The 24675-nt window shown below is 58.4% G+C and overlaps 2 protein-coding genes across 6 annotated transcripts in view; one reads left to right on the forward strand and one right to left on the reverse strand.

The window, feature by feature from the left end:
• Nucleotides 1-6169, forward strand: part of Hlcs (holocarboxylase synthetase) — a 130461-nt gene extending 124292 nt beyond the window's left edge. The window contains 4 exon segments of the mRNA XM_048346243.1: nucleotides 704-864; nucleotides 1902-2016; nucleotides 4376-4589; nucleotides 5953-6169. Of these exon segments, the coding sequence (XP_048202200.1) occupies nucleotides 704-864; nucleotides 1902-2016; nucleotides 4376-4589; nucleotides 5953-6124 (662 nt within the window). The 3' untranslated portion in view covers nucleotides 6125-6169.
• A 4504-nt stretch (nucleotides 6170-10673) lies between these two features.
• Nucleotides 10674-24675, reverse strand: part of Sim2 (SIM bHLH transcription factor 2) — a 41827-nt gene continuing 27825 nt past the window's right edge. Inside the window, exons 8-12 of one of the 5 annotated variants that reach the window (XR_007210952.1) lie at nucleotides 18593-18717; nucleotides 17338-17506; nucleotides 15933-16329; nucleotides 11346-12040; nucleotides 10674-11142 (exon numbers count right to left, since the gene is read on the reverse strand). Coding sequence is in view for 2 of the 5 variants with exons in the window: in XM_048346244.1 (XP_048202201.1) it covers nucleotides 11500-12040; nucleotides 15933-16329; nucleotides 17338-17506; nucleotides 18593-18717 (1232 nt within the window). In the remaining 3 variants the exon portion in view is untranslated. Of the gene's footprint in view, nucleotides 12041-15932; nucleotides 16330-17337; nucleotides 17507-18569; nucleotides 18718-24675 lie in introns of all 5 variants that reach the window. The other 4 variants (XR_007210951.1, XR_007210950.1, XM_048346244.1 and 1 more) reach the window with 4 other exon arrangements.

A 24675-nucleotide genomic window follows, 5' to 3' on the forward strand; every position in this document is an offset into this window, starting at 1 on the left:
CCATCCTCAGCACCAGAGAAACACAACTTTTGTTATTGTTGCTGCTGGTACTTACAGGGTTTGCGCCCGGGGCTGTGCTCTTGCTCCCCGGGGCACTGTCATTTGAGTAGTCCTACCTGGCCCTTTGGTTTTTCAAGTAAGTTCTTACATGGATGCCCAGGCTTGCGTGGGCCCCAATCTTAGCACACCCAGCTTTTTGATGGAGTCTCATCAGCTTTTTTCCCAGGCCAGCTTTGAACTGAGATCTCTGCCTCTCAGGTAACTAGGATTACAGCCACTGCACCCAACCCCCAGTTATTGGGGGGGAGGGGTGTTGTTGGTTTTCCTCTTAATTGAAAAAAGTAAGCTATGCAGGTCTGGTTGCCAGCATATTGTACAGCCGTGAGCACTGTGCTGTTGATGAGCCCCCGTTTCTCGAAGTTTCCATTCGTGCCCACGATGTCCTCGGCTGAGAATTCATCAGCGAGACAGGAACGCCGTGCCCACGGAGGCGGGGCGCTACGCCAGCCACACCGTGCGCGTCCCGCTCGTCCTGCCGGGAACGTTTTCAGCCACCTTTCTGTTATCCAACTAGCCTTAGGGCATTCCGAAATCTTACCACGCCCAGGTGGACTGGAGCCAGTCCTGTGGCCAGCTCTGGCCCGGAGCACCTGCGCGTGTGCCGGGCTCCACGAAGCAGCTTCCCAACGGGCCTGTGTTTCAGGGCGGGGACCGAACGCCTGGCTGAGCCCGGTAGGATGCGCCCTCTCCACGCTGCTGATCTCCATCCCGCTGCGGTCCCAGCTGGGGCAGAGGATTCCTTTCGTCCAGCACCTGATGTCCCTGGCGGTGGTGGAGGCCGTGCGGTCCGTGCCCAAGTATCAGGTATGTGCATCCGGCTCCCTGGATAGGCCTTTCCAGCACAGGAAGTGTGGCTTCCGTTACTGGCAGTGTATATTTGCATAATTGGTGCATTCTTTGCCTAAGTCGGCACCGAGACGCTCTTGGGGTTTTGTCCTGGTTTTGCTTCTTTTCTTTTTGGTGCCGTTACTGGAGCTTCAACTTGGTGCATTGCGTTCTTACTAGGCGTTGTCCACTCAAGGCTGGCACTCTACCATTTGAGCCACGTCTTCACTTGAGGCTTTTTGCTGGTTAATTCGAGATAAGAGTCTCTCGGGTATGTGTGTCCAGGCTGGCTTCAGACTGCATCCCTCGGATCTCAGCCTCCTGACTAGCTAGGATTACAGGCGTGAGTCTCTGCGCCGCCTGGCATCTTTTGAGGGGTTTTAACTCAGGGCCCTGTGCTGGTTAGGCACTTGGTCCACGCCACCCCTACCCCCTTTTACTTCTTAGTATTTTTATTTTCAGATAGGGTCTCACGCTTTTGTCAAGACCTGCCTCAGACCTCAGTCCTCCCCTCTCCACCTGCTGAGAAGCTGGGGTGACAGGCATGCACCATCGTTTCTAGATTCTCTCCCTGCATCGTCTGCTCGTATTCACCCCTGGAGTCCTAGTTCAAGCGTCCTGCCCTGAATTCCCCAGCTGAGGCTCTAACGCAGGTTGCTTTGCAGCTTCCATGTCTCCCTCTCCCCCAGCTACTTGATGGGAACTCCATGAACAGGCTGGGCGGGGGGGTAAGGGGGGTACAGAGGCAATTCATGTCCTTTATTCACAAGGCCAGAAGGAAAATGCTGAGTTTATGTTATATATGTTCTAGAATATGTCTCTTACCCATCAGGTACTTTAATATTAATGTGTCCCCCAAAAGTGATTAGCTGTCTAAAAAAAAAAAAAGAGAGAGGACAAGGCCCACGATCTGTTAGTTTTGAAGTATTCTGCTCATCCTCCTTTTTGCTGGATGACTTCATCAGGTCTCTCTGTGCCCTGGGATTGCTTTATTTAATGTGTGGATTTTCTTTCAGGATATCAACTTACGAGTGAAGTGGCCCAACGACATTTATTACAGTGACCTCATGAAGATTGGGGGAGTTCTGGTTAACTCAACACTTCTGGGAGAAACATTTTATATACTTATCGGTAAGTTTCTTAAGCCTTTCCACACCAGCATTTTTTTAGGTTAATAAAAGAACAAAAATTAAAATGGGGGGGGGCGGGCTGGGAATATGGCAAGAGCACTTGCCTCATATACATGAAGCCCTGGGTTTGATTCCCCAGCACCACATATATAGAAAACAGCCAGAGGGGGCTGGGGATATAGCCTAGTGGCAAGAGTGCCTGCCTCGGATACATGAGGCCCTAGGTTCTATTCCCCAGCACCACATATACAGAAAAACGGCCAGAAGCGGCGCTGTGGCTCAAGTGGCAGAGTGCTAGCCTTGAGCGGGAAGAAGCCAGGGACAGTGCTCAGGCCCTGAGTCCAAGGCCCAGGACTGGCAAAAAAAAAAAAAAGAAAAGAAAACAGCCAGAAGTGACGGTGTGGCTCAAGTGGCAGAGTGCTAGCCTTGAGCAAAAAGAAGCCAGGGACAGTGCTCAGGCCCTGGGTCCAAGCCCAGAACTGGCAAAAAAAAAAAAAAATTAAAATGGTGTATACGTGCCTGCCAGTAGGAGCAGGTGTTGGTGGAGAGAGCCTCCTCTTTGAGAGTTCTAGTGCCATGCATATTCGGGGAGGACGTGATTGGCTGAAAGCCCTTCAGGTGGTCCGCACTTCCTGTCTGTGGCCTTGGAAACCACCAAATGGATAACCACAAAAGCAAGTCTTTTCTTCCGCCTTTCTCCCCTCTGGTTTTGACTCCCGTCTGAAATGGTGAAAATAAACATTTTTATGGGCCACTTTACAGTAAGCAAAGCTGATTTGAGCATCGTTCTGCCACTGGCCTTGTATTCTTAGCCTAGACCATTGCGGCTTGAAAGATTGCCTTGTTTTAACCTCCCAGAGCTGCTCCGGGCTCGCCACGGCCAGCCGAGGTAGGGTGAAGAATCCCACACCTCCACTCAGCCCGTGCGGATCAGGCGAGGGGTGATTCGGGGGCGGCTTCAGAAGCTCGGGGCGGGGGCGGGGGGGTGCCTGGCTGTTCAGCAGTCAGCCTCCCCCAGGGGCCACACAGGCAAATTGGCGTTGAGACAGAGACGCGGGACAGGGCGTGGGAAGTGCACCGAGCAACACGAGGCTCGTGTTTCCAGCCCTGCTTCCAGCTGGCGTGTGGCCGCACAGGCTCCCTTCTCTTCTTTCCTCCCTGTTTATTCTGCTTGTTTTGGGGTGGTTTTCTTCGGTGCTATCTCCTACCTTTTTTGCTTGAGACTAGTGCTCTACCAATTTGATCCACAGCTCTACTTCTAGCCTTTTGGTTGTTAACGGGAGATAGGAGTCTCCCGGACTCTCCTGCCCAGGCCGGCTTTGAACTCAGCACCCTGAGTAGCTGGGATTACAGGCGTGAGCCACCAGTGCCCTGCCATTAACCAGTATTCTTTTCACTCACGGCTATTTCTTTAAATGCCTCCTATATATATTGCAAACGGCCAACACTTAGAGAAGAAGGTCTGTCACCACACATGCCACTCTCGTAACTTCTGCCGGGATTTTCTCCCTAGAGGAGGGGAGAACATGACGGCCTTGCAGCCTCTTCTCGCGGTCTTCCCATCCTTGGTGAAGACCCCCGCGGCTGGCTGGGGGCCTGCTGCCCGCTGCAGAGGTCAGTTGAGCTCCGACGAGGGTGATGGTAGCCGCCGGCTCAGAGAGGCCCATGCGCATGCTCCTCTGGCACACTCTTACAAGCTTGGTTTCGAAGCCTGAACGGGGCCCTCTTCTTACCAGCAGCGTCTCGTGTGCGTAGCCGAGGCTTCTAAGGAGAAAGAACTACGAGATGTGCCAGGACAAGGTTCAAAATCTCTGAGCCCAGAGTTCACCCATGAAGCCTCGGATCAAATTCTCTGCCTTCAAGCTTGTGTTCTGCCATTCACGTAGGGAAAGAAACAAGAGATTGTGTTTTATATCAGCTTGGGGCAGAGCTACAGTTCTTGGCTAGACGACCGGAGCAATCGTTACTTCAGAAACAACTCTAAGAGGTTCTGTTTAACTCCATTGCATGTGGCTCTTTTGTTTGTTTTTCTTCCAACTTCTTTGTGGGAAGGTTGAGATAGCCCTTGCTTGAATAAGAATACTAAAAGAGGGGCATAGAAGAAGGTATCTTAATCTCTCGGTGGCCAGAAATAAGGGCAAGGAAGCAGTAAGTTTGCAATAAAAACTGGAACGTTAGGGCTGGGATGTGGCTCAGTGGTACAGTGTTTGCCTCGAACTGCACAAAATGCTGGGCTCCATCCCCAGCACCTCAGAAACGCCAACAGCAGCCGGCTCTAGCTTCTCACAGGCCGCCAAGTACTGTACAGTACCTTGGAAACGTCAAGGTACTCATTCTCTCACTTGTGCGTGTGCGTGCAGGCTGCGGATTCAACGTCACCAACAGTAACCCCACGATCTGCATCAACGACCTCATCGCAGAACACAACAGGCAGCACGAGGCCGGGCTGCAGCCCTTCCGAGCCGACCACCTCATTGCCAGGGCCGTGACGGTGCTGGAGACACTGGTGCACACGTTCCAGGATGAGGGGCCCCAGGGCGTGCTGCCCCTCTATTACAAATACTGGCTGCACAGGTCGGTGCTTGCTTAGTCTTCGTTCTTCTAAGTTTCCTTTATCAAGTCAGTAATTCAGTGTCTTCAGATGAGGGACTGAGGGATGGAGCACTGACGTGCGTGTGCGTGTATGTGCACATGTGTGTGTGCGTGTGTGTCCGTCCATCTGTGGCTCGAACTCAAGGCCTGAGTGCTGTCCGTGAGCTTTTTCAAAAGCTCAAGGCTACCGCTCTCCCACTTGAACTGTACCTCCACTTGTGTAGCTTTTTGGTGGTTAATTGGAAAATTGAGCTTTCTAGACTTTGCTGCTCGGGCTGGCTTTCCAACTGTGATCCTCAGATCTCAGCCTCCTGAGCGGCTAGGATGACAGGCGTGGGCCACCTGTACCCGGCTACATAATTACTTCCACCTTCATGATGGAGACGCCAGTTGGACACCATTGGATGATGTTACTCAAGGCTGGGTTTTTAGAAGATGCTGATAGTACGGTGGTTTTGTAGGGGATTGTTCTGTCCTCAGGAGACACATCCTAAAACCTTTAAGCATTGAAGCGTCAAGGTAACCGAGAATGGTGGCACCTACCTATAATCCCAGCAACTCAGAAGGTGCAGACAAGAAGGATCATGAGTTCAGAGGTCAGAACTTATCCCCAAAACAAAATACAATTCTGGGTCCAGTCCCAGTACTGTAGCAAAAGAGTGGCAAAGCCAGGGCCAGAGGGAGGGGGAAAAAGGGAATTTTGGTGCCTGGAACATCTTTAAACGATGGGGAAACGTGTGTGGCAAGAAAGAAGGCAAATGAAGTATTATTTGGCGAGAGTTTAAATGAAGAGAGTATGAAGTTTATTGCACTCTTCTTTAAACTTATCTCTAGGTTTGAGTCAAATCCACTTACCACCTTTGAAAACTGTTAAGGCTGTGACTTCTCGGGTACATGTGGGAAATCTTCAGAGATCACAACAAAAGCAGGATCCACATGAACGCCCCTTGTGGCTGATGCAGAGGTCAACTGTCTCCTTTCAGCTCAGCCCACTTGCCCCCAGTCTCCCCTAAAAACCTAGCGTATGTGGCTCACCCCCGTGATCCTAGCTACTTAGGAGGCTGAGATCTGAGGATCATGGTTTGACTCCAGCCCGGGCAGGAAAGTCCAAGAAACTTTGATCTCCAATTAACCACCAAAAAGCCAGAAGTGGAGCTGTGGCTCAAGTAGTAAAGCGCTACCTCTTGAACAAAAATGTTCAAGGACAGCACCCAGGTCCTGAGTTCAGACCCTTCCCCCGAACGGGAGGAGGTCCCGCGTGAGCCTGGGCTGCGGGTCCTCTCAGCCCTTCTCCCCGGGCCCTCCGGGGACACAGCCAGTGACCGGCGTTGTTCTTGGTTTCCAGTGGTCAGCAGGTCCGGCTGGGAAGCACGGAGGGGCCGCAGGTGTCCATCGTGGGCCTCGACGATTCCGGCTTCCTGCAGGTGCTCGGGGAGGACGGCCGGATCGTGACGGTGCACCCCGACGGCAACTCCTTCGACATGCTGAGGAACCTCATTGTGCCCAAGCAGCAGTAGCGGTGGTGCGGGCAGGCCTTCCACCCGAGCGGCCGGCGCCCCTTCTGCTCCCGGCCGCCCCTCCCGCGCTGGGTAAAGTCTCGCCCTAGGTGTGGAACTGCCCCTTTCCCCCGCCCCCGGGGACCTTGCTGCACTGAAGGAAACGAGTCCCAGATGCCGCAGGGGCCGGGCCAGCGCCGCGCAGGGCACCCCAGAGGGGCGCTTCCACCAGAAGCCACAGGCGGACGGGGGGGGTGGGGGGGACGCCGCCCCTGTTTTCTCCGGGGCTCCCAGAGTTCAGCCAGCCGTGGAGGCCTGACCACACGCCTCCGCGCCGCAGAGCGGGGGCTCACGGGAAATCCACGCTTGCCACGCGCTTCTGGAAGCCCCCTCCCAGGTTCTGCTTACTGCGTGTTCTGAGGAGACCCCCAGAGCCTCGCCGTGTCTCCCCGAAGCGGGGGAGGGGGGAGGGGGAGGGCAGCCTCGGCTCTCCACGCACGCAGGGTGCCCATGACCAGGGCCCATGGGCGTCCACAGAGACAGCGGGCGGCAGCCGGGGGGGGGGTGCGTGCGTGTGCATGCCGGGGGGGGGGCTGTGCCTGCGGGGGTGCGTGTGCTGCGCGTGCACGTGCATCGGTGCGCATGGTGTGCGTTTGTGGCTTTGAAGGAAGACGTTCAGAACCCCGGGTGCCGGCTGTCTCCGTGACAGAACAAAGCAGAGGAAGCCATTGCACGCGCGCGCTTGCCAGATGCGTGCCCGGCCCGCTCCTCGTGCAAGCGCACACGCGCGCTCGCGGTGGTGCCCACGGGAAGCAGAAATGCCATGTTCTGCGAGGGAGACCCACCCACGGGTGGCTCCTGGCAGTGGAGCTTTGAAAGGACTTCCAAAGTCCGGCTTCAGTGAGGAACCGCCTCTGCGCGCTCCCCCAAACCGGCTTCCCGCGCGCCCAGCGCCCGAGCGGGAGGCGCAGCCGCCACCTCAGCCCCGGCTTCTTCCTTCTTGTAACGAGAAACGCGTTATGTTTTGTTTTGTTTTAAGCTGGAGGTCTGTTCTGGAAAGTTCTGCTGGGGGGGGGGGATGTTATCCTCCTCATTTCCTTTCTGTGAATGGAAAGCAGTGCGGCGTGGCCCTTCCGGGCGGGTCGGGGGCGCAGGGTCGCCCTGCTGGGGCCCGCGCACCCGGGGAGCCTCTGAAGGGCGCCCCGCCGACACGAGGCTTTCCCCGAACCCTGGATCTTCCTCCCACGAACCAAAGACGCTCCAGCCTGCGTGCTGGAGCGCGAGCGTCGCACGTGGCAGTCCGTCCACCCGCCACGCCACGCCACACCACCCCGCCCTCGGCAGCGGGGCACGGGGGGGCACCCCGAACCCCAGATCTCAGGGGGCTTTAAAGTTGTAAGGAAAACTTTGCCTTCTCATCATCTTCAAGTTGGGGCGCTGAACTCAGGACCTGTGTGCACTGCGCAAGTGTGGGGGTTCCTCGCGCGAGGGCTGCGCATGGCTGTGTTCGGAACAGGTGAACCCCCCACCCCCCGCGCGGAACTCCAGTAGGACACAGCAATAACTGGGGGCCCCGGAGGGAGCCCTGGTGCCGGGGGGGGGGGGGGGGAGACTCCTGCCCCCTGGGGCTCCCTGCACCCCACCCCGTGACCTGCTAGGGCCAGGGTGTAGGGGTGCCGGCCTCAGGGAGGGGCCGAGGGACCCCCCCTCTCACCGCCGAGGGGCCCCCTCCCCCCCCCGTGCTCTTTGAGATAAATGGAAATGTAAACCTTTGCTTTTTTCTTTTTTAAGGCTTTTCAAAGAATCGTCTCTGAAAAGAGTCACTTTAAACCCATGCCTTTAATAAAAAGCAAGTCTACCAAAACGAACCTGCTCAGATTATTCTCTATGATTTGGGCACATTTCTTGTTTTTGCCACGCATGTTGCTTTTAAAAGTGTGCACTTCCTTCTGGTCACAGTATTTCTTAAAGCTTAACTGCATTTTCTTTACAGAATAAGTTTTACATAATAAGGAATGTGTGTTTCTAAGTATTAAGAAGCCCAGTGGTTTGCAGTTTTAGAACTTTGTTTTTTGGTAGTTTTTGACCAAAAAGAAGGAAAAAAGATTCCAGAGGATAAAGGTTAGCATAGCCCCAAAGTGAAAACAGACCTTTTAACTGAGGTGGGAAATTGAGCGACCTGTCAATATTCTGCTCTTGAGGATTTTTCTTATTCTCTTGTGCAAACTGCTCAACTTTTGTAAAAGAAAAAAAATGCTTTTGAACCAACATTTGAACCTTCCAGATCCTACTAGGATGGAGTTCAGAAACATTTTTGGCCATGCATTTTTAGATAACCTAAGGACTACTGTTCTTCACAATGTGGGGCCAGTCTGTGGCATTTATTTGAAATGTGGTTTCGGTTGTGCTCTTATCAGTTGTGTTCTATCTGTAGCTGCCGCAGCCTACAGCGACTGTCTCAACAGGAGAACTTGAGCAGACTTTATATAGGGGCTATTGGGACACACACACACACACACACACACACACACACACACCACACACACACACCACCCCCCCCCCCCCCCCCGGGTGGGGAGAGGGAACCTGGGCTGGTGGTACTTTGAAAAGATTGGAAGGGTGGGGGTGGGGAGGATTTCAAGACGTACAGATTTCCCTGGAGCTCTTCACACCCTTCACACAGAGGTATGAATGGAATGGCTTTTCTAGAAAAGGGCTTCCAGGAAACATAAAGGAATTCCTTTCCCTGGGAGGCCAGAAGCAAGCTTGAATTGGACTTAGGTCTCAAATCCCTTTGATTTAGCATTTTTGTCAACACGGTACATGTTAGGGCCAGGCCGCTAACATTTTCTTTTCTTTTCTTTTTTGTGAAAAGGGGGCATATGTATTGAAATGCTCTCTTTTCCCTGACAGAGCCTCACAGAAGTCCAGGAAAGCTAGCGGGGTGTGGAAGTGGGGAATCTTGAAGGTGAAGGCAGCAATAGAGATAGATAGCCATGCTAACTGCGACTCTGCCTGGAGCCCGCCTCCCAGCTGCGGGCTGTTGGGAGGAAGCCTCATTTTCTAAGCAAACTCTGATGTTTATTTGAACAAGGAGAACTTCACCAGTACACATTTCCCCCCAGTGCACTTTTCAGTCTATTTACATCTCCATTTGAAATCTGTAACAGAGCCATGCCTTGTTTGCTTGCTTTTTCCCCCTGCAGTAACCTTTGCTATTATAAATTAGCTCTAGAAGTAGATTCACCTTGTAAACACAGCGCCCGAGGTTTATAACCAGGCACAGGCTAGAACATTCTGCAGAATTTTATTGAAAAAAATGCTGGTAATGTCTCTCAGTAGTCAAACCTACACCTTCCAATGATCGTGACTTAATTACAAAACTCACGCCCGTAGAGCAAGCCCACGGCGTAATGAAGATGTGCACGCCCCGTCAGGACGGCCAGACAGGTGTGCACCTCCGCCCGTGTGTGACCCAGCCCCTTCCGTGAGAGAACCAGTGACACATCCTCCTAAGGCGGCTGGTTTCCACCCCCCTGCACTCGGGAGCAAGGACACATCTCACTGAAGCACACTTTATAATAGAGTCACCCTTTGATTCTAGATGGCCGAGTCAACCCCTTTTCCTCCCAAAGAGTGGAGGTAGAGTCTCAAACTGGTGGCCTTGGGTGGTTGATTTTTTTTTTTTTAAAGGATGTTCAGTGTTTGTTGTGTGGGACAAATGGTTCCGGTTCAAGGACTCCATCCAGGCCGGATGAGTGTTTAACCTAGCGACATCTTTAAGGAAATGAAAGTCATCCAAGTGAAACAAGTAATGGAAGTTTATTATTTTTTCAACACTGCTGGTGCTTTATAAAAGTGTGTTCACCTGGTACACGAGACACGGTGGGAGGAAGCTCTCGCTATGTAGAAAATGGCTGACATGTCTATTGTCATTTTCATCGCACCCCTGACACACGCTTCCTGCCACAAGGTGCAGTCTGTGGACACTTTCGCATATTGCACATGCCATGTAGCTATATTCGCACTACTTGCGACAAAAACACGAGCCTAGAGAATCACCGATCTGTGAGGGCACCAGTGCACCCCGGGATTATGCTGGACGGGGACCCTTCTCATAAAATATCTGCCTATATATATCTTTTTGCATTTAATGCTTATTCAATATATTCTGAAGGTGCTATTCCTGGTGTCCTCAGGAGTTCATGGGGGAAGGGGGAGGGAGGGAGGGAGGTAAAAGCTTGTTGATAGGAACTTGGATACTCACCCCTCAGTCTTGGCTTGTTGGTTTTTGTATTGAAGGATTGTTTTAAGGGGATTTATGAGTGACTTCTAAAGACCATGGAGTTGTTGTGTACTCAAGGGATGGGATCACGTTTTTGCCTCTAGGGAACCATCAAAAAGGGCTGGGAGCCAGGCACTGGTGGCTCACTCCCGTAACCCTAGCTACTCAGGAGGCTGAGATCTGAGGATCGTAGTTTGAAGGCAGCCTGGGCAGGAAAGTCCATGAGACTCTTATTGCCGCCTGACCACCAAAAAGCAAAAAAAAAAAAAAAAAAAAAAAAAAATGGAGCTTGTGGCTCAAGTGGCAGAGCGCTAGCCTTGAGTCAAAAACAAAACCGGTCAGGGGTAGCGCGCTGGCCCTGAATCCGCGCCCCAGGGCTGGCACCCAAGGGAAGGAGGGGTCTCCCTGCTTCCTATCCGCAGAGCGGCCCTGCCTAACCCCCTTAGTAGCATCAGGACCAGGCCACATGCCTCGGACGTGATTCCACGTGTGGGGACGACAGTTCCCCACCCCTTCCCCCCACCCCCCAGTACAGGGCCATCTGAGGTGGCCGCTGGGCCTGGAGGGTGCGGGGCTGAGTCTTCTGGGAAGCCCAGCGGGGGTGGTGGTCCTGGTCCGTCTCTCCCCTGGGCTGGGGCTCAGTCCTCTCCATAACAAGTTCTAAGAGTCAGCTGTGGAATTCCACTCAGACAGTTGTGTCTATAAATTAATCCGCAGGGGGCTCCCGCGGCCGGCCGCGCTCCATCCGCTGGACCTGGGGGTGGGGGACCCCTGGCCGCGCTCCATCCGCCGGACCTGGGGGTGGGGGACCCCTGGCCGCGCTCCATCGCCGGACCTGGGGGTGGGGGACCCCTGGCCGCGCTCCATCCGCCGGACCTGGGGGTGGGGGACCCCTGGCCGCGCTCCATCGCTGGACCTGGGGGTGGGGGACCCCTGGCCGCGCTCCATCCGCCGGACCTGGGGGTGGGGGACCCCTGGCCGCGCTCCATCCGCCGGACCCGGGGGTGGGGGACCCCTGGCCGCTCTCCATCCGCTGGACCTGGGGGTGGGGGACCCCTGGCCGCGCTCCATCCGCCGGACCCGGGGGTGGGGGACCCAGGGAAGGCCTGGCCTATGGCTTCTCCCCGGGCTCCGCCCTGCACCGGGGTGGGGGGGGGGTCACCTGCCGTTGGTGATGATGACCGAGGCGCCCAGGTAGTGCGGGCGCGGCGGGGCGCCGGGCGGCGAGGCGGCCGCGGGGGCCGGGGGCCGGGCGCGCAGGGCGCCGGGCGCGGGCGCGGGCTCGGGGCCGCGGGAGAGGCCGGGCGCCGCCGAGGGCCCCGCGCCCCCCAGCGGCCCGCGCCGCGCCAGCACGCGGTGGTAGTTGAGCAGCACGAAGGGCAGCTGCGCGGGCTCGGGGGCCGGGGGCGCGCGGGGCGGGGGCGCGCAGCGGGGCGGGGGCGCGCAGCAGTCCGGGGCGGCCGCGCGCGCCAGCGCCAGCCGAGCGCCGTCCCCGCGCGGAGCCGCGTCCCGGGCCGCCGGGCGCCCGGCCTTGGAGGAGGAGGAGCCCGGCGCTTCCTGGCCGTAGAGGCCGCAGCTCGGGAGGCTGGGCGGCGGCGGCGGCGGCGGAGCGGCGTCCTCCACGAACCTGCGCGCGGCGGGGGCGGCGGGGGCTGCGGGGACGGACCGGGCAGCGCGTTAGGGGGGACCGGGCGGGGGGCGGGGCGCAGAGCCGCCCCCGCCCCGACATCGGCCCAGCGGGTCCCCCCTCCGCGCCCCGAGATCATCAGCCTCCCACGGACCCCGAGATCAGCTTCCCACCCTCACCGCGCCCCGACATCATCAGCCTCCCACGACCCCTCCCGCGCCCCAACATCAGCCCACCGGGGCCCCCCGCGCCCCGAGAGCAGCATCCCACAGCACCCCTGCACCCCAAGATCATCAGCCTCCCACAGACCCCGAGATCAGCCTCCCACGGACCCCGCGCCCCGAGATCAGCCCACCGGGGCCCCCGCGCCCCGAGAGCAGCCTCCCACAGCCCCCCTGCGCCCCAAGATCATCAGCCTCCCATGGACCCTGCGCCCCGAGATCATCAGCCTCCAACAGACCCCGTGCCCCAACATCAGCCCACCGGGCAACCCGAGCACTGAGATCAGCCTCCCACGAACCCCTGAGATCAGCTTCCGTAGACCCCGCGCCCCAAGATCAGCCTCCCACGGACCCCGCGCCCCAACATCAGCCCACTGCCCCCCCCACCCCGCGGCCCAGATCATCAGCTTCCTACGGACCCTGCGCCCCAACATCAGCCCACCGCGCCCCCCCACGCCCCCAGATCAGCCTCCCACGGACCTGGGCCCCCACATCAGCTTTCCAAAGTCCCCACTCACCCTGAGATCAGCCTCCCATGGATGCCCTGAGATCAGACCCCCCCCCCCCATCCCTCCAGATCAGCCTCCACGCCCCCCATGGTCCTGGGCCTGGGAGATCAGCTTCCCACCAATCCCCTGAGAGCAGCCCCCCATGTCCCCCGCTTCACCCTTCCCCTGAGGCCCTCAGACCTGCAGTGATAAAGGCCACATTAAAGAGCAAAGGGGGGCGGGGGCTGGGAATACGACCTAGCGGTAGAGTGCTCGCCTCTTATACATGAAGCCCTGGGTTCGATTCCCCAGCACCACACATACATGGCCAGAAGTGGCGCTGTGGCTCAAGTGGCAGAGTGCTAGCCTTGAGCAAAAAGAAGCCAGGGACAGTGCTCAGGCCCTGAGTCCAAGCCCAGGACTGGCCAAAAAAAATAAAGAGCAAGAGGGCCTGGCGGAGGCTCAGGCCTGTGGTTCTAGCTGCTCAGGAGGATGAGATCTGAGGATCGCCCCCAAGGCCGCCCTGGGCAGGACACCCCACCATTGCGCCCTCTGTCGCTGCTGTCTTGTTTGGGGGCACTCACTGCTGTCGCTCCTTGGCTAACCTCCCACCAACTGAGCCACACCTCTGGCCCTCCTGAGCTTTTCTTTTTCACATTACAAAAGGTTTAATACGCATGATCGTCTGTAGCAGTCAATGAGCCTCAGCAAAATGAGTGATGCAGGCAGGCACGTACGTGCAAGGAAACTATTCACATGGGAGAGCTGAGGCTTTACGAATCGCCGGAGGTGGCTGCGGAGGTGGACGTGTCAGCAGGGAAGGGAGGAATACGTAAGAAAAGTGAATGCTTTTATAAGCTCCTTGAAATCGCTCTGAAGAAGACGGGCCGTAGCATCAGACCCAGAGTTGACTCCTGGATCTGCCATGGGATCTTTAGTTTGGAATGGCAGACACCCACTCAACTTGCACTGGTATAAACAAGTCGGGGGGTGTGCGGTGCCCAGGAGAGGGGTGGCTGGTGGAACAGACCCCAGTGATTGGGGAAGCTCTGAGGATCGAATGCACTGGAGGCTGCTGCGATTGCCGGGGTCCACCCAGCTCGTTATCACTGTGTTCTCCGACTTGGCTACTATAGGCAGCTGCTCTCTGGCCTAGGAAACCGAGAGCTCTGGAGAAGAGCAGGCCTTCAGAGGCCCCGGGAAGAGCTCTGATCGGTTTGCCTTGGCCATGTGACTTCGCGGCCGGGCCTCCTGAGATTCTTAACTCCAACTAAGCATCTAAAAACGCTGGCGTCGGAGCTGTGGCTCAAGTGGAGAGCACCCGACTTGGGTGGAAAATGCTCAGGGACAGTGTCCAGGCCCTGAGGTCAGTCTAGGGGCATTGGGCAGGCGTGTGGAATAAAGCCAGATATGCTATCAAAGTGACAATAAAAATTTTTAAAAAATCAGGGACTGGGAATGTGGCTCAGCGGTAGAGTGCTCGCCTAGCATGCATGACGCCCTGGGTTCGATTCCTCAGCACCACATAAATAGAAAAAAGGCTGCAAGTGGTGCCATGGCTCAAGTGGCAGAGTGCTAGCCTTGAGCAAAAGGAAACCAGTGACAGTGCCAGGCCCTGAGTTCAAGCCCCAAGACTAGCAAAAATTGTGGGCTAGCAGCCCCAGGCCCTGCTAGTATCAGGGACCCCACGGGGCTGTGTCGCTGGCTCCCTGTACAGGCTGGGGACAGGCCCCGGGGGCTACTTTGGGAAAGTATGTCCTCCTCCCCACCAAGGTTAGACTTCAGCAATGACTGTGCATCTGCTCAGATTCGGAGAGGACGTGAGTCCCCGCCTCTGGAGACTGGTTACACCGAGGAACGGGGCTATGCTTAGAGCCCTGGCCACTGCAGAGAGAACGACAGAACAAACCCTCCGGGAAGTTCTCTGCTCGGCCCTCCCCCCTAAACGAGCACTGGTGTGACTCTTTTCTGGGGCCCGCTACCCTGCTAGGACCCTGACCCTCGTGGGAGTGGCACCCATGGAACAACCGCACGTGGTCTGCGGTGCCCCTGTAGGCAGGTGGACAAAGCCAGTGCTACTGCGGCTAACACTCCCCCCGCCCTCGCCGGCAGTCAGGCTGTCCCGGGGCCGCACCAGCAGCCGGCCATGGCCGTCCACACGGGACACCTGACGTGTGCATCTTGGGCTTCTGTTTTTGTCCGTTGTGGGGCTTGAACTCAAGGCGTGGGCGCTGTCCCTGAGCTCTTTTGCGCAAGGCTAGCGCTCTACCACTTTTGAGCCGCAGCGTCCCTTCTAGATTTTTCCTGGTGGTTCATTGGAGGTAGAGAGTCCCATGGACTTTTCCACCCAGGCTGCGATCCTCAGATCTCAGCCTCCCGAGTGGCTAGGATGACAGGCGTGAGCCACCAAGGCCTGGCCCATCTTGGGACTTTTGTCATGCACTGCTGAGTGACATTTCTCTCCCCGAGCCCATGAATTTCCAGGCTGGCTTCCTGGGGCTTCCACTCGGGGCCTGGGCACCGTCCCGAAGCTGCTGTTTGCTGCAGGCTGGGGCTCTGCCATGTGAGTCAGAGCTCTGCGTCCAGGCTTGTGGTGGCCAACTGGAGATAAGAGACCCATGGACTCTCCTGTCTGGCTCTTTATAGCTTTATGCTATTGTTATTACATCGTGTGTGTGTGTGTGTGTGTGTGTGTGTGTGTGTGTGTGTGTACACACCTCTGTGCCCACGCGCGCCAGTACTCGGGCTTGAACTCAGAGCCTTGTGTTCTTGGCTGTTTCGCTCAAGGCTTGCGCGCTAGCACTTGAGTCAAGCCTCCGCTTCAGGCGTCTTGCTGGTCGGTTAGAGATAGACGCGTCTCAGGAGTTTTTCTGCCAGGCTGGCACCAAAGGGATCTGATCCCCAGCTCTGAGGGTCCCCCCCCCCCCCCAGTAAGCCACGGCCACTCATCGTCCCTTTGGAACAGCGTGGCGGGGCCTCTGAGGCCGGGCCGGCCACGGGGGGGGGGGAGGGGGGGGCAGCCACGGTTTCCCTCCGGAGAGCGGACGGGGCCGGGGTGACCCGGAGGACGGGCCCTCGGGTTCCCTTCCTCCCCAGACGCGAGTGGCCGGCCACCCACCCAGGCCTCCCTCGCGCAGAGGACGAGGGGGAAGACCCCCCCCCAGGTGAGAGGCGCCCCCCCCGCCCCCCCCGCCCCTCGGGGACTCACCTGCATAGGCGGGCATGAGGCCGTGGCGGGCCCCGGGGGGCTCGGGGAGGCCTTTGGCCGGAGACGGGCCTCCGGGCACGAGGGGGGCGGCGGGGTGCCACTGGCACTCGCCGAGGAGGAGGCGCGCCACGTCGCACGGGGGGCCCGGGGGCGGCCCGAGCTTGGCGGCCGCGGGCAGCACCGGCTTCCTGCCGGCGAGGACGTGCGAGTCCAGGGGGAAGGCGCCGTAGTGGTAGGAGAAGGGCAGGCCGTAGGCGGGCGGCGGGTACAGCAGATCCCCGCCCTCCGAACAGGGCTGCTGCTCCGGGGGCGCCCCGGCGTCGGCGGGGGGGCTGCCGCCCCTCCAGGGGCCCGGCGGGCCGCACTCCAGTTTGTCCATTTGGAACGAGCTGTATGGCTGCGGGCGGCAAGGGAGACGGATGGGAGCGCGGGCGGACATGGCGCACACTTGCTCACACTCACACACACACTCACACACAGGAACATTTGTGAAAGGGAAGCTTTCACCTCTTTTTGCGCTCAGGGCCCGGCACCGTCCCTCGGCTCTGCGTGTGCAAGGCTGGATCGCTACCGCGTGGGATCCCCGGGCCCCCGTGAGGCTGATGGGTGGCGTCTCAGGGACGTTCCTGCCCAGGCTGGCTTTGATCCACAATCCTTAGACCTCCCCCCCCCCCACCCCAGCCTCCTGAGTAGCTAGGATTATAGACAGGAGCTGCTGGTGACTTGGCTACGTTTTCATCTTAAAGGAAGGAAAGGAAAGGAAAGGAAGGGCGAGACGGAGAGCGGGGGAAAAAAAGGAAAGATTCTGGGGCTGGGGATATGGCCTAGTGGCAAGAGTACTCGCCTCGTGTACATGAGGCCCTGGGTTCGAGTCCCAGCACCACATATACAGAAAACGGCCAGAAGGGGCGCTGTGGCTCAGGTGGCAGAGTGCTAGCCTTGAGCAAAAGGAAGCCAGGGACAGTGCTCAGGGCCTGAGTTCAAGGCCCAGGACTGGCCAAAAAAGAAAGGAAAGATTCAGAAAGGCCAGTGTAACTCTCTGATTTACTCCTTTTTCTTCTTTGTGTGTGTTTAGACGATTAACGGGGATTGGACTCATGACCTTGTGCTCTTGCTTGGCTAATCGTTGGTGCTCGACCACGTGGGCCATCGCTCTGGCCTAGCTTTTCGCTGGTTAGGTGGGAGTCTTGAGGACTTTTCTGCCCAGGCTGGCCTCAAACCTCCGCCTTCTAGGTCTCAGCTTCCTGAGGAACTAGGATTATAGGTGTAAATCCCCAGCGCCCGGCCCTTTTCTTATTGACCCATGGACTGGCTGTCTGTCATTTTCATGGACCGCTGCTCTGCGTGGCCGTCATCGTTCCTGACAGGGCCGGGGGTCCTGGGCGCGGGTCCCCCCCCTCCCTACCTGTGGGGGGTAAGGGTTTGTTCTCAGCTTCGTCTTCATCTTTGCACTTTTGGGCTTCGCTAATTTCCTGGCTTCTTGTGAGGTAGGCAGGGCGGTCCGCCAAGAGTCGTGGGGCTTGGGAGTGGACACCTGCTCCAGCGACAGGTGAAGCTCCTTGTATTCCACGTCCCTGGAAGGCGAGAGGGACGGTCACACACGGCCGCGGGGGCCACGGGCCGCGCAGCCCCCTCCGGCCCCCAGGGAGCCCGGCCAGGCTGCCCGGGCGACGGCAGAGCGCTCGCCGCCGAGGGGCGCCTTCCCCGGAAGCATGGCGGCGGGGAGCTGCCGGGCCTCAGCCCCGCTTCCTGCCTCCCCCAGGGGCATCGTGGGGGACCAGCCAGCTCAGCGCTCGTGTTCGTGGAAGCGGGGTTGCCCCACAATGGCCCCCGCGTGTGGCTGGCCAGGAGAAGCCGTTACGGGGCTCGTCTTCTGGGAAGTTTCACCAAAGTAACTTCCAGAGCTTCGGGGGTGCGGCGGGGACTGGAAGACTCCGGAGCCCAAATCCTCATGGGGGGGGCCCGAGGCGGGGGCGAGGCCAGCTCACACAGAAGGGAACGGCACTGACACGGAGCACGCGCGCGTGGAAAGGCCTCTGGCCTGTCGTTTGTGGTGGGCCGAGCCGGGCACAGCGGCGGAGGCCTGCGACACCGGCGCTCACAGGCCAACATGGGAGGACCACAAGTTCAAGACCCACCCAGGCCATGGAACAAGGCCTTGTCTTAAGAAGAAGCAAACGCACTTGGTCTTCCGGGATTCTGACGCGTCGAATCCTTGCCACCATTTGCGACAAGCGGTGCAGGGGGGCAGGGGAGGGCGGCCATGCCGTGCAAGGCGGCCGGGGGGTCCGGAGCCACCGGGAGCTCAGGCTTGTATTCCTGATGGGGGGGGGGGGGCGCCCACCCCCGACCTGGGCGCTGGGTTGGGGGCGAGGCCGCGCCCAGGTCTCCGCTCTGTTCGATCCCCACCCCTGCCCCGTACTCGCCGGCACCACTGCCCGGAAACAAGAGCCGGAGCTTCCCAAAGACAACCCAACGGAAGGGAGACAAATGGGCAGTTTCAGGGAGGGGGGGAGGGGGAGGAGAGGGGGAGGGGAGGGGGAGGGGAGGGGAGGGAGGGGGAGCGAGCGGGAGGGGGCCGTGGGTGAGGGAGGACGGGACAGGAGAGCAGGAGGGGAACCCGCAGGGCTGACTTACGTGAGGACATAATTGACACTCACGATGCAGTGCGGGCGGGACGAGCGGCTGTTGTGCACCACCGTGGCGTAGCTCTGCACCCACACCCAGCCGCCGCGCTTCGACAGCAGCCGGTAGTACTTGGTGGTGACCTGGCCCTTCACCAGCACTGCGAACACACGGGGGCAGGGGTGAGGCGGGGGGGGCAGCCACGGGGGAGGGGAGCTCACACACACACACACACACGGGGACAGGGGTGAGGCGGGGGGGCAGCCACGGGGGAGGGGAGGGGAGCTCTTACACACACACACACACACACGGGGACAGGGGTGAGGCGAGGGGGGGCAGCCACGGGGGAGGGGAGGGGAGCTCACACACACACACACACACGGGGACAGGGGTGAGGCGGGGGGGCAGCCACGGGGGAGGGGAGGGGAGCTCTTACACACACACACACACACACACGGGGACAGGGGTGAGGCGGGGGGGGCAGCCACGGGGGAGGGGAGGGGAGCTCTTACACACACACACACGCGCGGGGACAGGGGTGAGGCGGGGGGGCAGCCACGGGGGAGGGGAGGGGAGCTCTTACACACACACACACACGGGGACAGGGGTGAGGCGGGGGGGCAGCCACGGGGGAGGGGAGGGGAGCTCACACACACACACACGCACACACACACACACACACGGGGACAGGGGTGAGGCGGGGGGGCAGCCACGGGGGAGGGGAGGGGAGCTCTTACACACACACACACACACACACGGGGACAGGGGTGAGGCGGGGGGGGCAGCCACGGGGGAGGGGAGGGGAGCTCTTACACACACACACACGCGCGGGGACAGGGGTGAGGCGGGGGGGCAGCCACGGGGGAGGGGAGGGGAGCTCTTACACACACACACACACGGGGACAGGGGTGAGGCGGGGGGGCAGCCACGGGGGAGGGGAGGGGAGCTCACACACACACACACGCACACACACACACACACACGGGGACAGGGGTGAGGCGGGGGGGCAGCCACGGGGGAGGGGAGGGGAGCTCTTACACACACACACACACGGGGACAGGGGTGAGGCGGGGGGGCAGCCACGGGGGAGGGGAGGGGAGCTCTTACACACACACACACACACACACACACACGCGGGGACAGGGGTGAGGCGGGGGGGCAGCCACGGGGGAGGGGAGGGGAGCTCACACACACACACACACACACACACACACTCATCCTCGGAGCCACCTCTCCCGTCAGGAACTCGGATTTACTTTCTGGTATCCCAAAATGCCAAGAGTGAGGAAGCTACTTAAACAAAACCGCGGGGTGGGGGGCCTGGCTCTGGCGGAAGAGCACCGGCAGGTGAACAAAAGCATCAGAAACAGAGAGGGGGGGGAGGGAGAGAGAGGGAGAGAGAGAGAGAGAGAGAGAGAAAGGGGAGGGAGGGAGGGAGGGAGAAAAGAGCAGTGTCACTGGGGAGTTGGGTGGTTTCCTTCCCGATCACCCGCTTCCTTGGCTTCCTTCGCAGAGCAGCAAAGCTGCAGGACGCCGTTCTTGAACCCGGGGCCGGGAGCTTAGGCGCCCCCCGCCTTTGCCCCCATTCCAGCGTCTCCACGGTGCTGCCAAACTGCCGCTCCATCTGAGGCCCCGGGAACTGTGGCCTCTGGCACAGCCTGGAGGGTGTGGTCATCCCTTGCCAGCCCCCACCCGCCCTCCCTGACACTGGGCGCCCCGGATCTGCTCTGGGCTCCGTGGACTCCTCTACTCTGCAGACCCAACGCCGTCCCCACCCCACCCCCCGCCATCCACTCAACGGAGCGAGATCGACTGGGGCGCGTGAACCATTCCTTCCGTGGCTGACGGCCTGGCTTTCTTCTCCCTCCTTCCCTTCACTGTCTACACTTCCAACAAGGAGATTTGGGGTCTATCCCCGGCGAGAACGAGCCAGGGGAAGGCAGTGTGTTTGGGAGTTGGGTAGCGGAGGCCGCATCCCTGGGAGTGAGGCTCGGGACACAGTTGCACACTTGCTGTGTATCAGCCTCGCTCTTCCCTGCTGCGTAACAGCCATGCCGCCTGCGGACAGGCGGGCCCCTCACCAAGGGGGCCCGGGTTACCCCAGCTTCTAAGCTGAGGTGTGGCAGGAGCAAGGTTCAAGACTCACGATGCATCTTCTAGAGCTTGCCAGTCCTGGAGCATAAATTCAAAGCCTGAGCTCTGTCCCCGTACTTCTTTGTTCAAAGCTAGCACTCTACCACTTGAGCTATCGCGTCACTTGAGACGCTAGTTATATGGAGGTAAGAGTCTCGCTGGCTTTCCTGCCAGGGCTGGCTTTGAACTGCGGCCCTCAGGCCCCAGCCTCTTGAGTAGCTAGGAGTCCAGGCGTGAGCCACCAGGGCCCAGCTGAGGTTATGGTTTCTCGTTCCAGCTCGGGTTACACACTGGGCCTCATGTCCCTCCGCTCCCTCAAGGGGACTTCCGCGAGGCAGCTCGGGGAGGCCCGGCGGACTCGAGAGACCTCTATGGTCAGCTGTGGGGACGGGACAACTTGTTCCTCCCTTCCAAACAGCCAGGAGACGAGACAGGATCGAACCAGGGTCCTTCCTGTCTGTGGGTTTCCTGGGACACCATGCTTGCTTCCTAACTAGCCAAGCATAGTAGCGGGCACCTACAATCCCAGCTTCTTGGGAAGCAGAGATAGGAGGGTTGTGGTTCGAGGCCAGGCTGAGCCAAAGCACAGACCCTTTCTGAAAAACAAGCAGCAAGAAGGGCTGAGGGGGTAGCTCAGGGGACAGAGCATGTGCTTCGCAAGCACGAGGCCCTAGGTTCGAATCTCAGTGTTACTACTACTGCTGGCAAAGTAGCTCAAGTGGTAAGCGTGCCCGCGTAGTAATAATAAAGACCCCGCTGCTCTCTCCGTCTGTGACTTGCGTTGGTGACATTCCTCAGACGAGAGCCTCGCTTCCTTTACTTCTCTTACACTTCCTATCTCTTCTGTTGCTCCAAACAGCCCCTCCGAAGACCTACCCAGGGTCACCTACCCACCTACCTACGCTGGGTCAGAGGAAGCTGGATTATTCCGGGTATTTCCGGAATCAAATCACGGACAACGCAGAATGGTCCCTGACCGTCCCAGACCCGGCTAGGCCGAGGCTTTGAGCCCGAGGCTGCACACACACAGACGGGACCTCATCTCTAATCTGGGCCCCGTAGCGGGCGGCCACCTTGAATCCAAGATGAAATCCTACCGGCCTCGTCACCACGGGCTCCCTCCTGCCACCCTTCATTAGCTGCCCCAGATGATCCGCGCCGGGGTCCTATCTATCTATCTATCTGCCTTGGCGTCTCAAGCATCATGGCCGACCCTGGTTCTGGGTTCAAGGTGGTTTGTGCTTTAGATGAAAGCCCAACTTGTGGCTCTTTTTTTTTTTTCTTTCTCTCTTTCTTGCTGGTCCCGGAGCTTGAACTCAAGGCCTAGGCGCTCGCTGTCACTGTCCCTTCACCTTTCTGCTCAAGGCGGACACTCTAGCACTTGAGCCACAGCTCCACTCCCAGCTTTTTGCTGGTGAACTGGAGATAAGAGTCCCCTAGACTTTCCTCCCTGGGTTGGCTTTGAACCACGGTCCTCAGCATTCAGCCTTCCTAGTAACTAGGACTCTAAGTGTGAGCCCTTGGTGCCTGGCCATCTGCTTTGCCAAGGTCACGCCAAGGTCACCTTGGTACAGGAGTCTATCCGTCCTGCCCACTGACCAACCCTAGCTGCAAGGAAAACTCACACGAGCCACCAGCCTTAACCCCGCGACAGGGACCTGGGAGGCCAGGAGAGGAGCCGGTAAAGAAGAACTCTGCCACGTGCCCGCGGCTCACCTCACTGCCGTCATGGCGGCTCCCTGGGAGGCTGAGCGCCGAGCATCGCAATTCAGAGCCAGCCAGGCTGGCAAGCCCTGCAGACTCTTACCTCTCACTCATCATGTGGTAGACTGCTAGCTAGCCTTGAGCAAGAAAGCTCAGGGACAGCTCTGGGGGGGGGGGGGAGAGGGAGAGAAGAGGGGAAGAAGAGAGAGAGCGAGAGAGAGAGCACACAGTTTGCAGCATTGGTTTTTTGGTGTGTTTTTTTTTTGTCCATTGTGGGTCTTGAACTTGGGGCCTGGACACTGACCTCGAGCTCTTTTACTGAAGGCTAGCGCTCTACCACCTGAGCCACAGCGTCGCTTCTGGTTTGCTGGTGGTTCATTGGAGACAGGAGTCTCACAGCCTTTCCTGCCCCAGCTGGCTTTGAACTGAGAGCCGCAGATCTCAGCCTCCTGAGCAGCTGGGATTGCAGGGTGAGCCAGTGGTGCCCGGCTTGTTTATACACGCGGAGAAGTGCAGTGGAGCTCCAGGGTGTGGACGAGGCTATGGTCAGAGTCCAGAGGGGATGGAGGTGGGGGGGGGAGGGGAATCCCTGCACAGCCCTGCGGCGCTGGGGCTACAAGACAGGGGCGGCAGTTTTCTAGGCTCCACCTCCCTGGGCTATGGAGAAGTGTCTAGTCCGAGGCCAGGGCAGCTGGAATGGGGGGGGGGAGGTCTCTGAAGTACAGTGTCCTGGCTCTCTGTGCTAAGAGCTGGGGGGACAGAGCCCTCCTTCACTTCTCGAGAACATGGCCCCTGTACATCATAGACACAGAGGGGTGTGTGTGTGTGTGTGTGTGTGTGTGTGTGCGTGTGTGTGTGTGCAGGTGTGCATATCCATATAGAGCCACATCCCTATAATCTAGTAACAGGAAAGTACACCACGACTCAGCCATTCTCCAGTCCTTAGTACCAGGCAAGAACTCACCAACTAAAAGGACACAGGAGATGGACCTCTGCAAATCTTGGTCCAGATACATGAACTCCAGTGGGGAAATAATCACTCTATTCATTAACAAGGCACTGCCTCCTTCAACCGCATCAACGCCACCATGAATGACTCAAGTGATAGTGAACAGGAAGAAATGTCAAACGATGAGTGCAATAAAACAAGGACAAGAATGGCCAATGGGAGAAAGCAGATGATGTACGAACAACCGAATGCACTCCAAGATACAAGCCGGCATCTAAACGAAACAGAAGGCAATACAGGATATGAAAGAAGAAATAAAGACACAGAAATATTGGGGGGGGGGGAACCAAACTGAAATACTGGGAATGAAGAGCTCAGTAGCCCAGATTAAAAAAGCAAAAACAAAAACATATCAATCAAAAGCCTAGCTAATAGAACAGAACAAGCTGAAAATAAGCTACCATGGGTTGAAAATAAAGCAAGGAGATTATATCAAACAGTAAAGGACATTAAAAAAAAAGGCACTTAGATGATACAAACAGAAGTTAGAAGACCTCTAGGATTCTATCGGAAGATCAAATACGAATCATGGAGAAAGAAGAATCAGAGTAAGAAAAGGGGAAGAGGAGGAGGTGGGGGGAGGGGAGAAAAAGGAGAGAAGAAGAAGAGGAGGAGGAGGAGGAGGAGGAGGAGGGGGAGGAGGAGGAGGGGGAGGAGGAGGAGGAGGAGGAGGAGGAAACAATGCCAGCTAAAGGCACTGAGAACCTATCCAACAAATAGTAGCAGAAACCTTCCCCAATTGCGAGGAGCAGAGGCTTACTGAACACCAACCAGGAAAGATCAGAGAAGAAACACCCCTGGGTGAGTGACAGCTAAACCACGGATCTACAGAACAGAGAGAGGATGGACTTGCGAAGGCAAACCCATCAGAACAGCAGCAGCTTCCTTAGGGCAAGCTCCGCCAGCCGGGCCTCTGTGTGGCGCTGTGCCCGGGGGAGTCCCGAGGGCCGGGCCGGGCGGGTGGCGGCGGCTGCGGGAGAGCCGAAGGGACCGTGGCAGCAGCGCCTCCGAGCCAGTCAGCCAACAGGCGGTCTGACCAGCCCCAGCGAGCAGATGGGACCGACGCACCACCGGGGTAGAAAGTCAGCAGCGGCTGCGGTGGGGAGGGAAGGAGGCCGCCCCGGCCAGGCCCCGAGCCTGCCACAGGACCGGGAGTGACACCCTAAGTGAGCCACGCAGCCGGGCGCCCGTGGCTCACGCACGCCTGCCATCCTGAGCTCTGGGGACTGTGGTTCGAAGCCAGCCCCGGCAGGAAGTCTGCGAGACGCTAAT

Source organism: Perognathus longimembris, chromosome 5 (assembly GCF_023159225.1).
Source record: "Perognathus longimembris pacificus isolate PPM17 chromosome 5, ASM2315922v1, whole genome shotgun sequence".
NCBI classification, from domain to species: domain Eukaryota; kingdom Metazoa; phylum Chordata; class Mammalia; order Rodentia; family Heteromyidae; genus Perognathus; species Perognathus longimembris.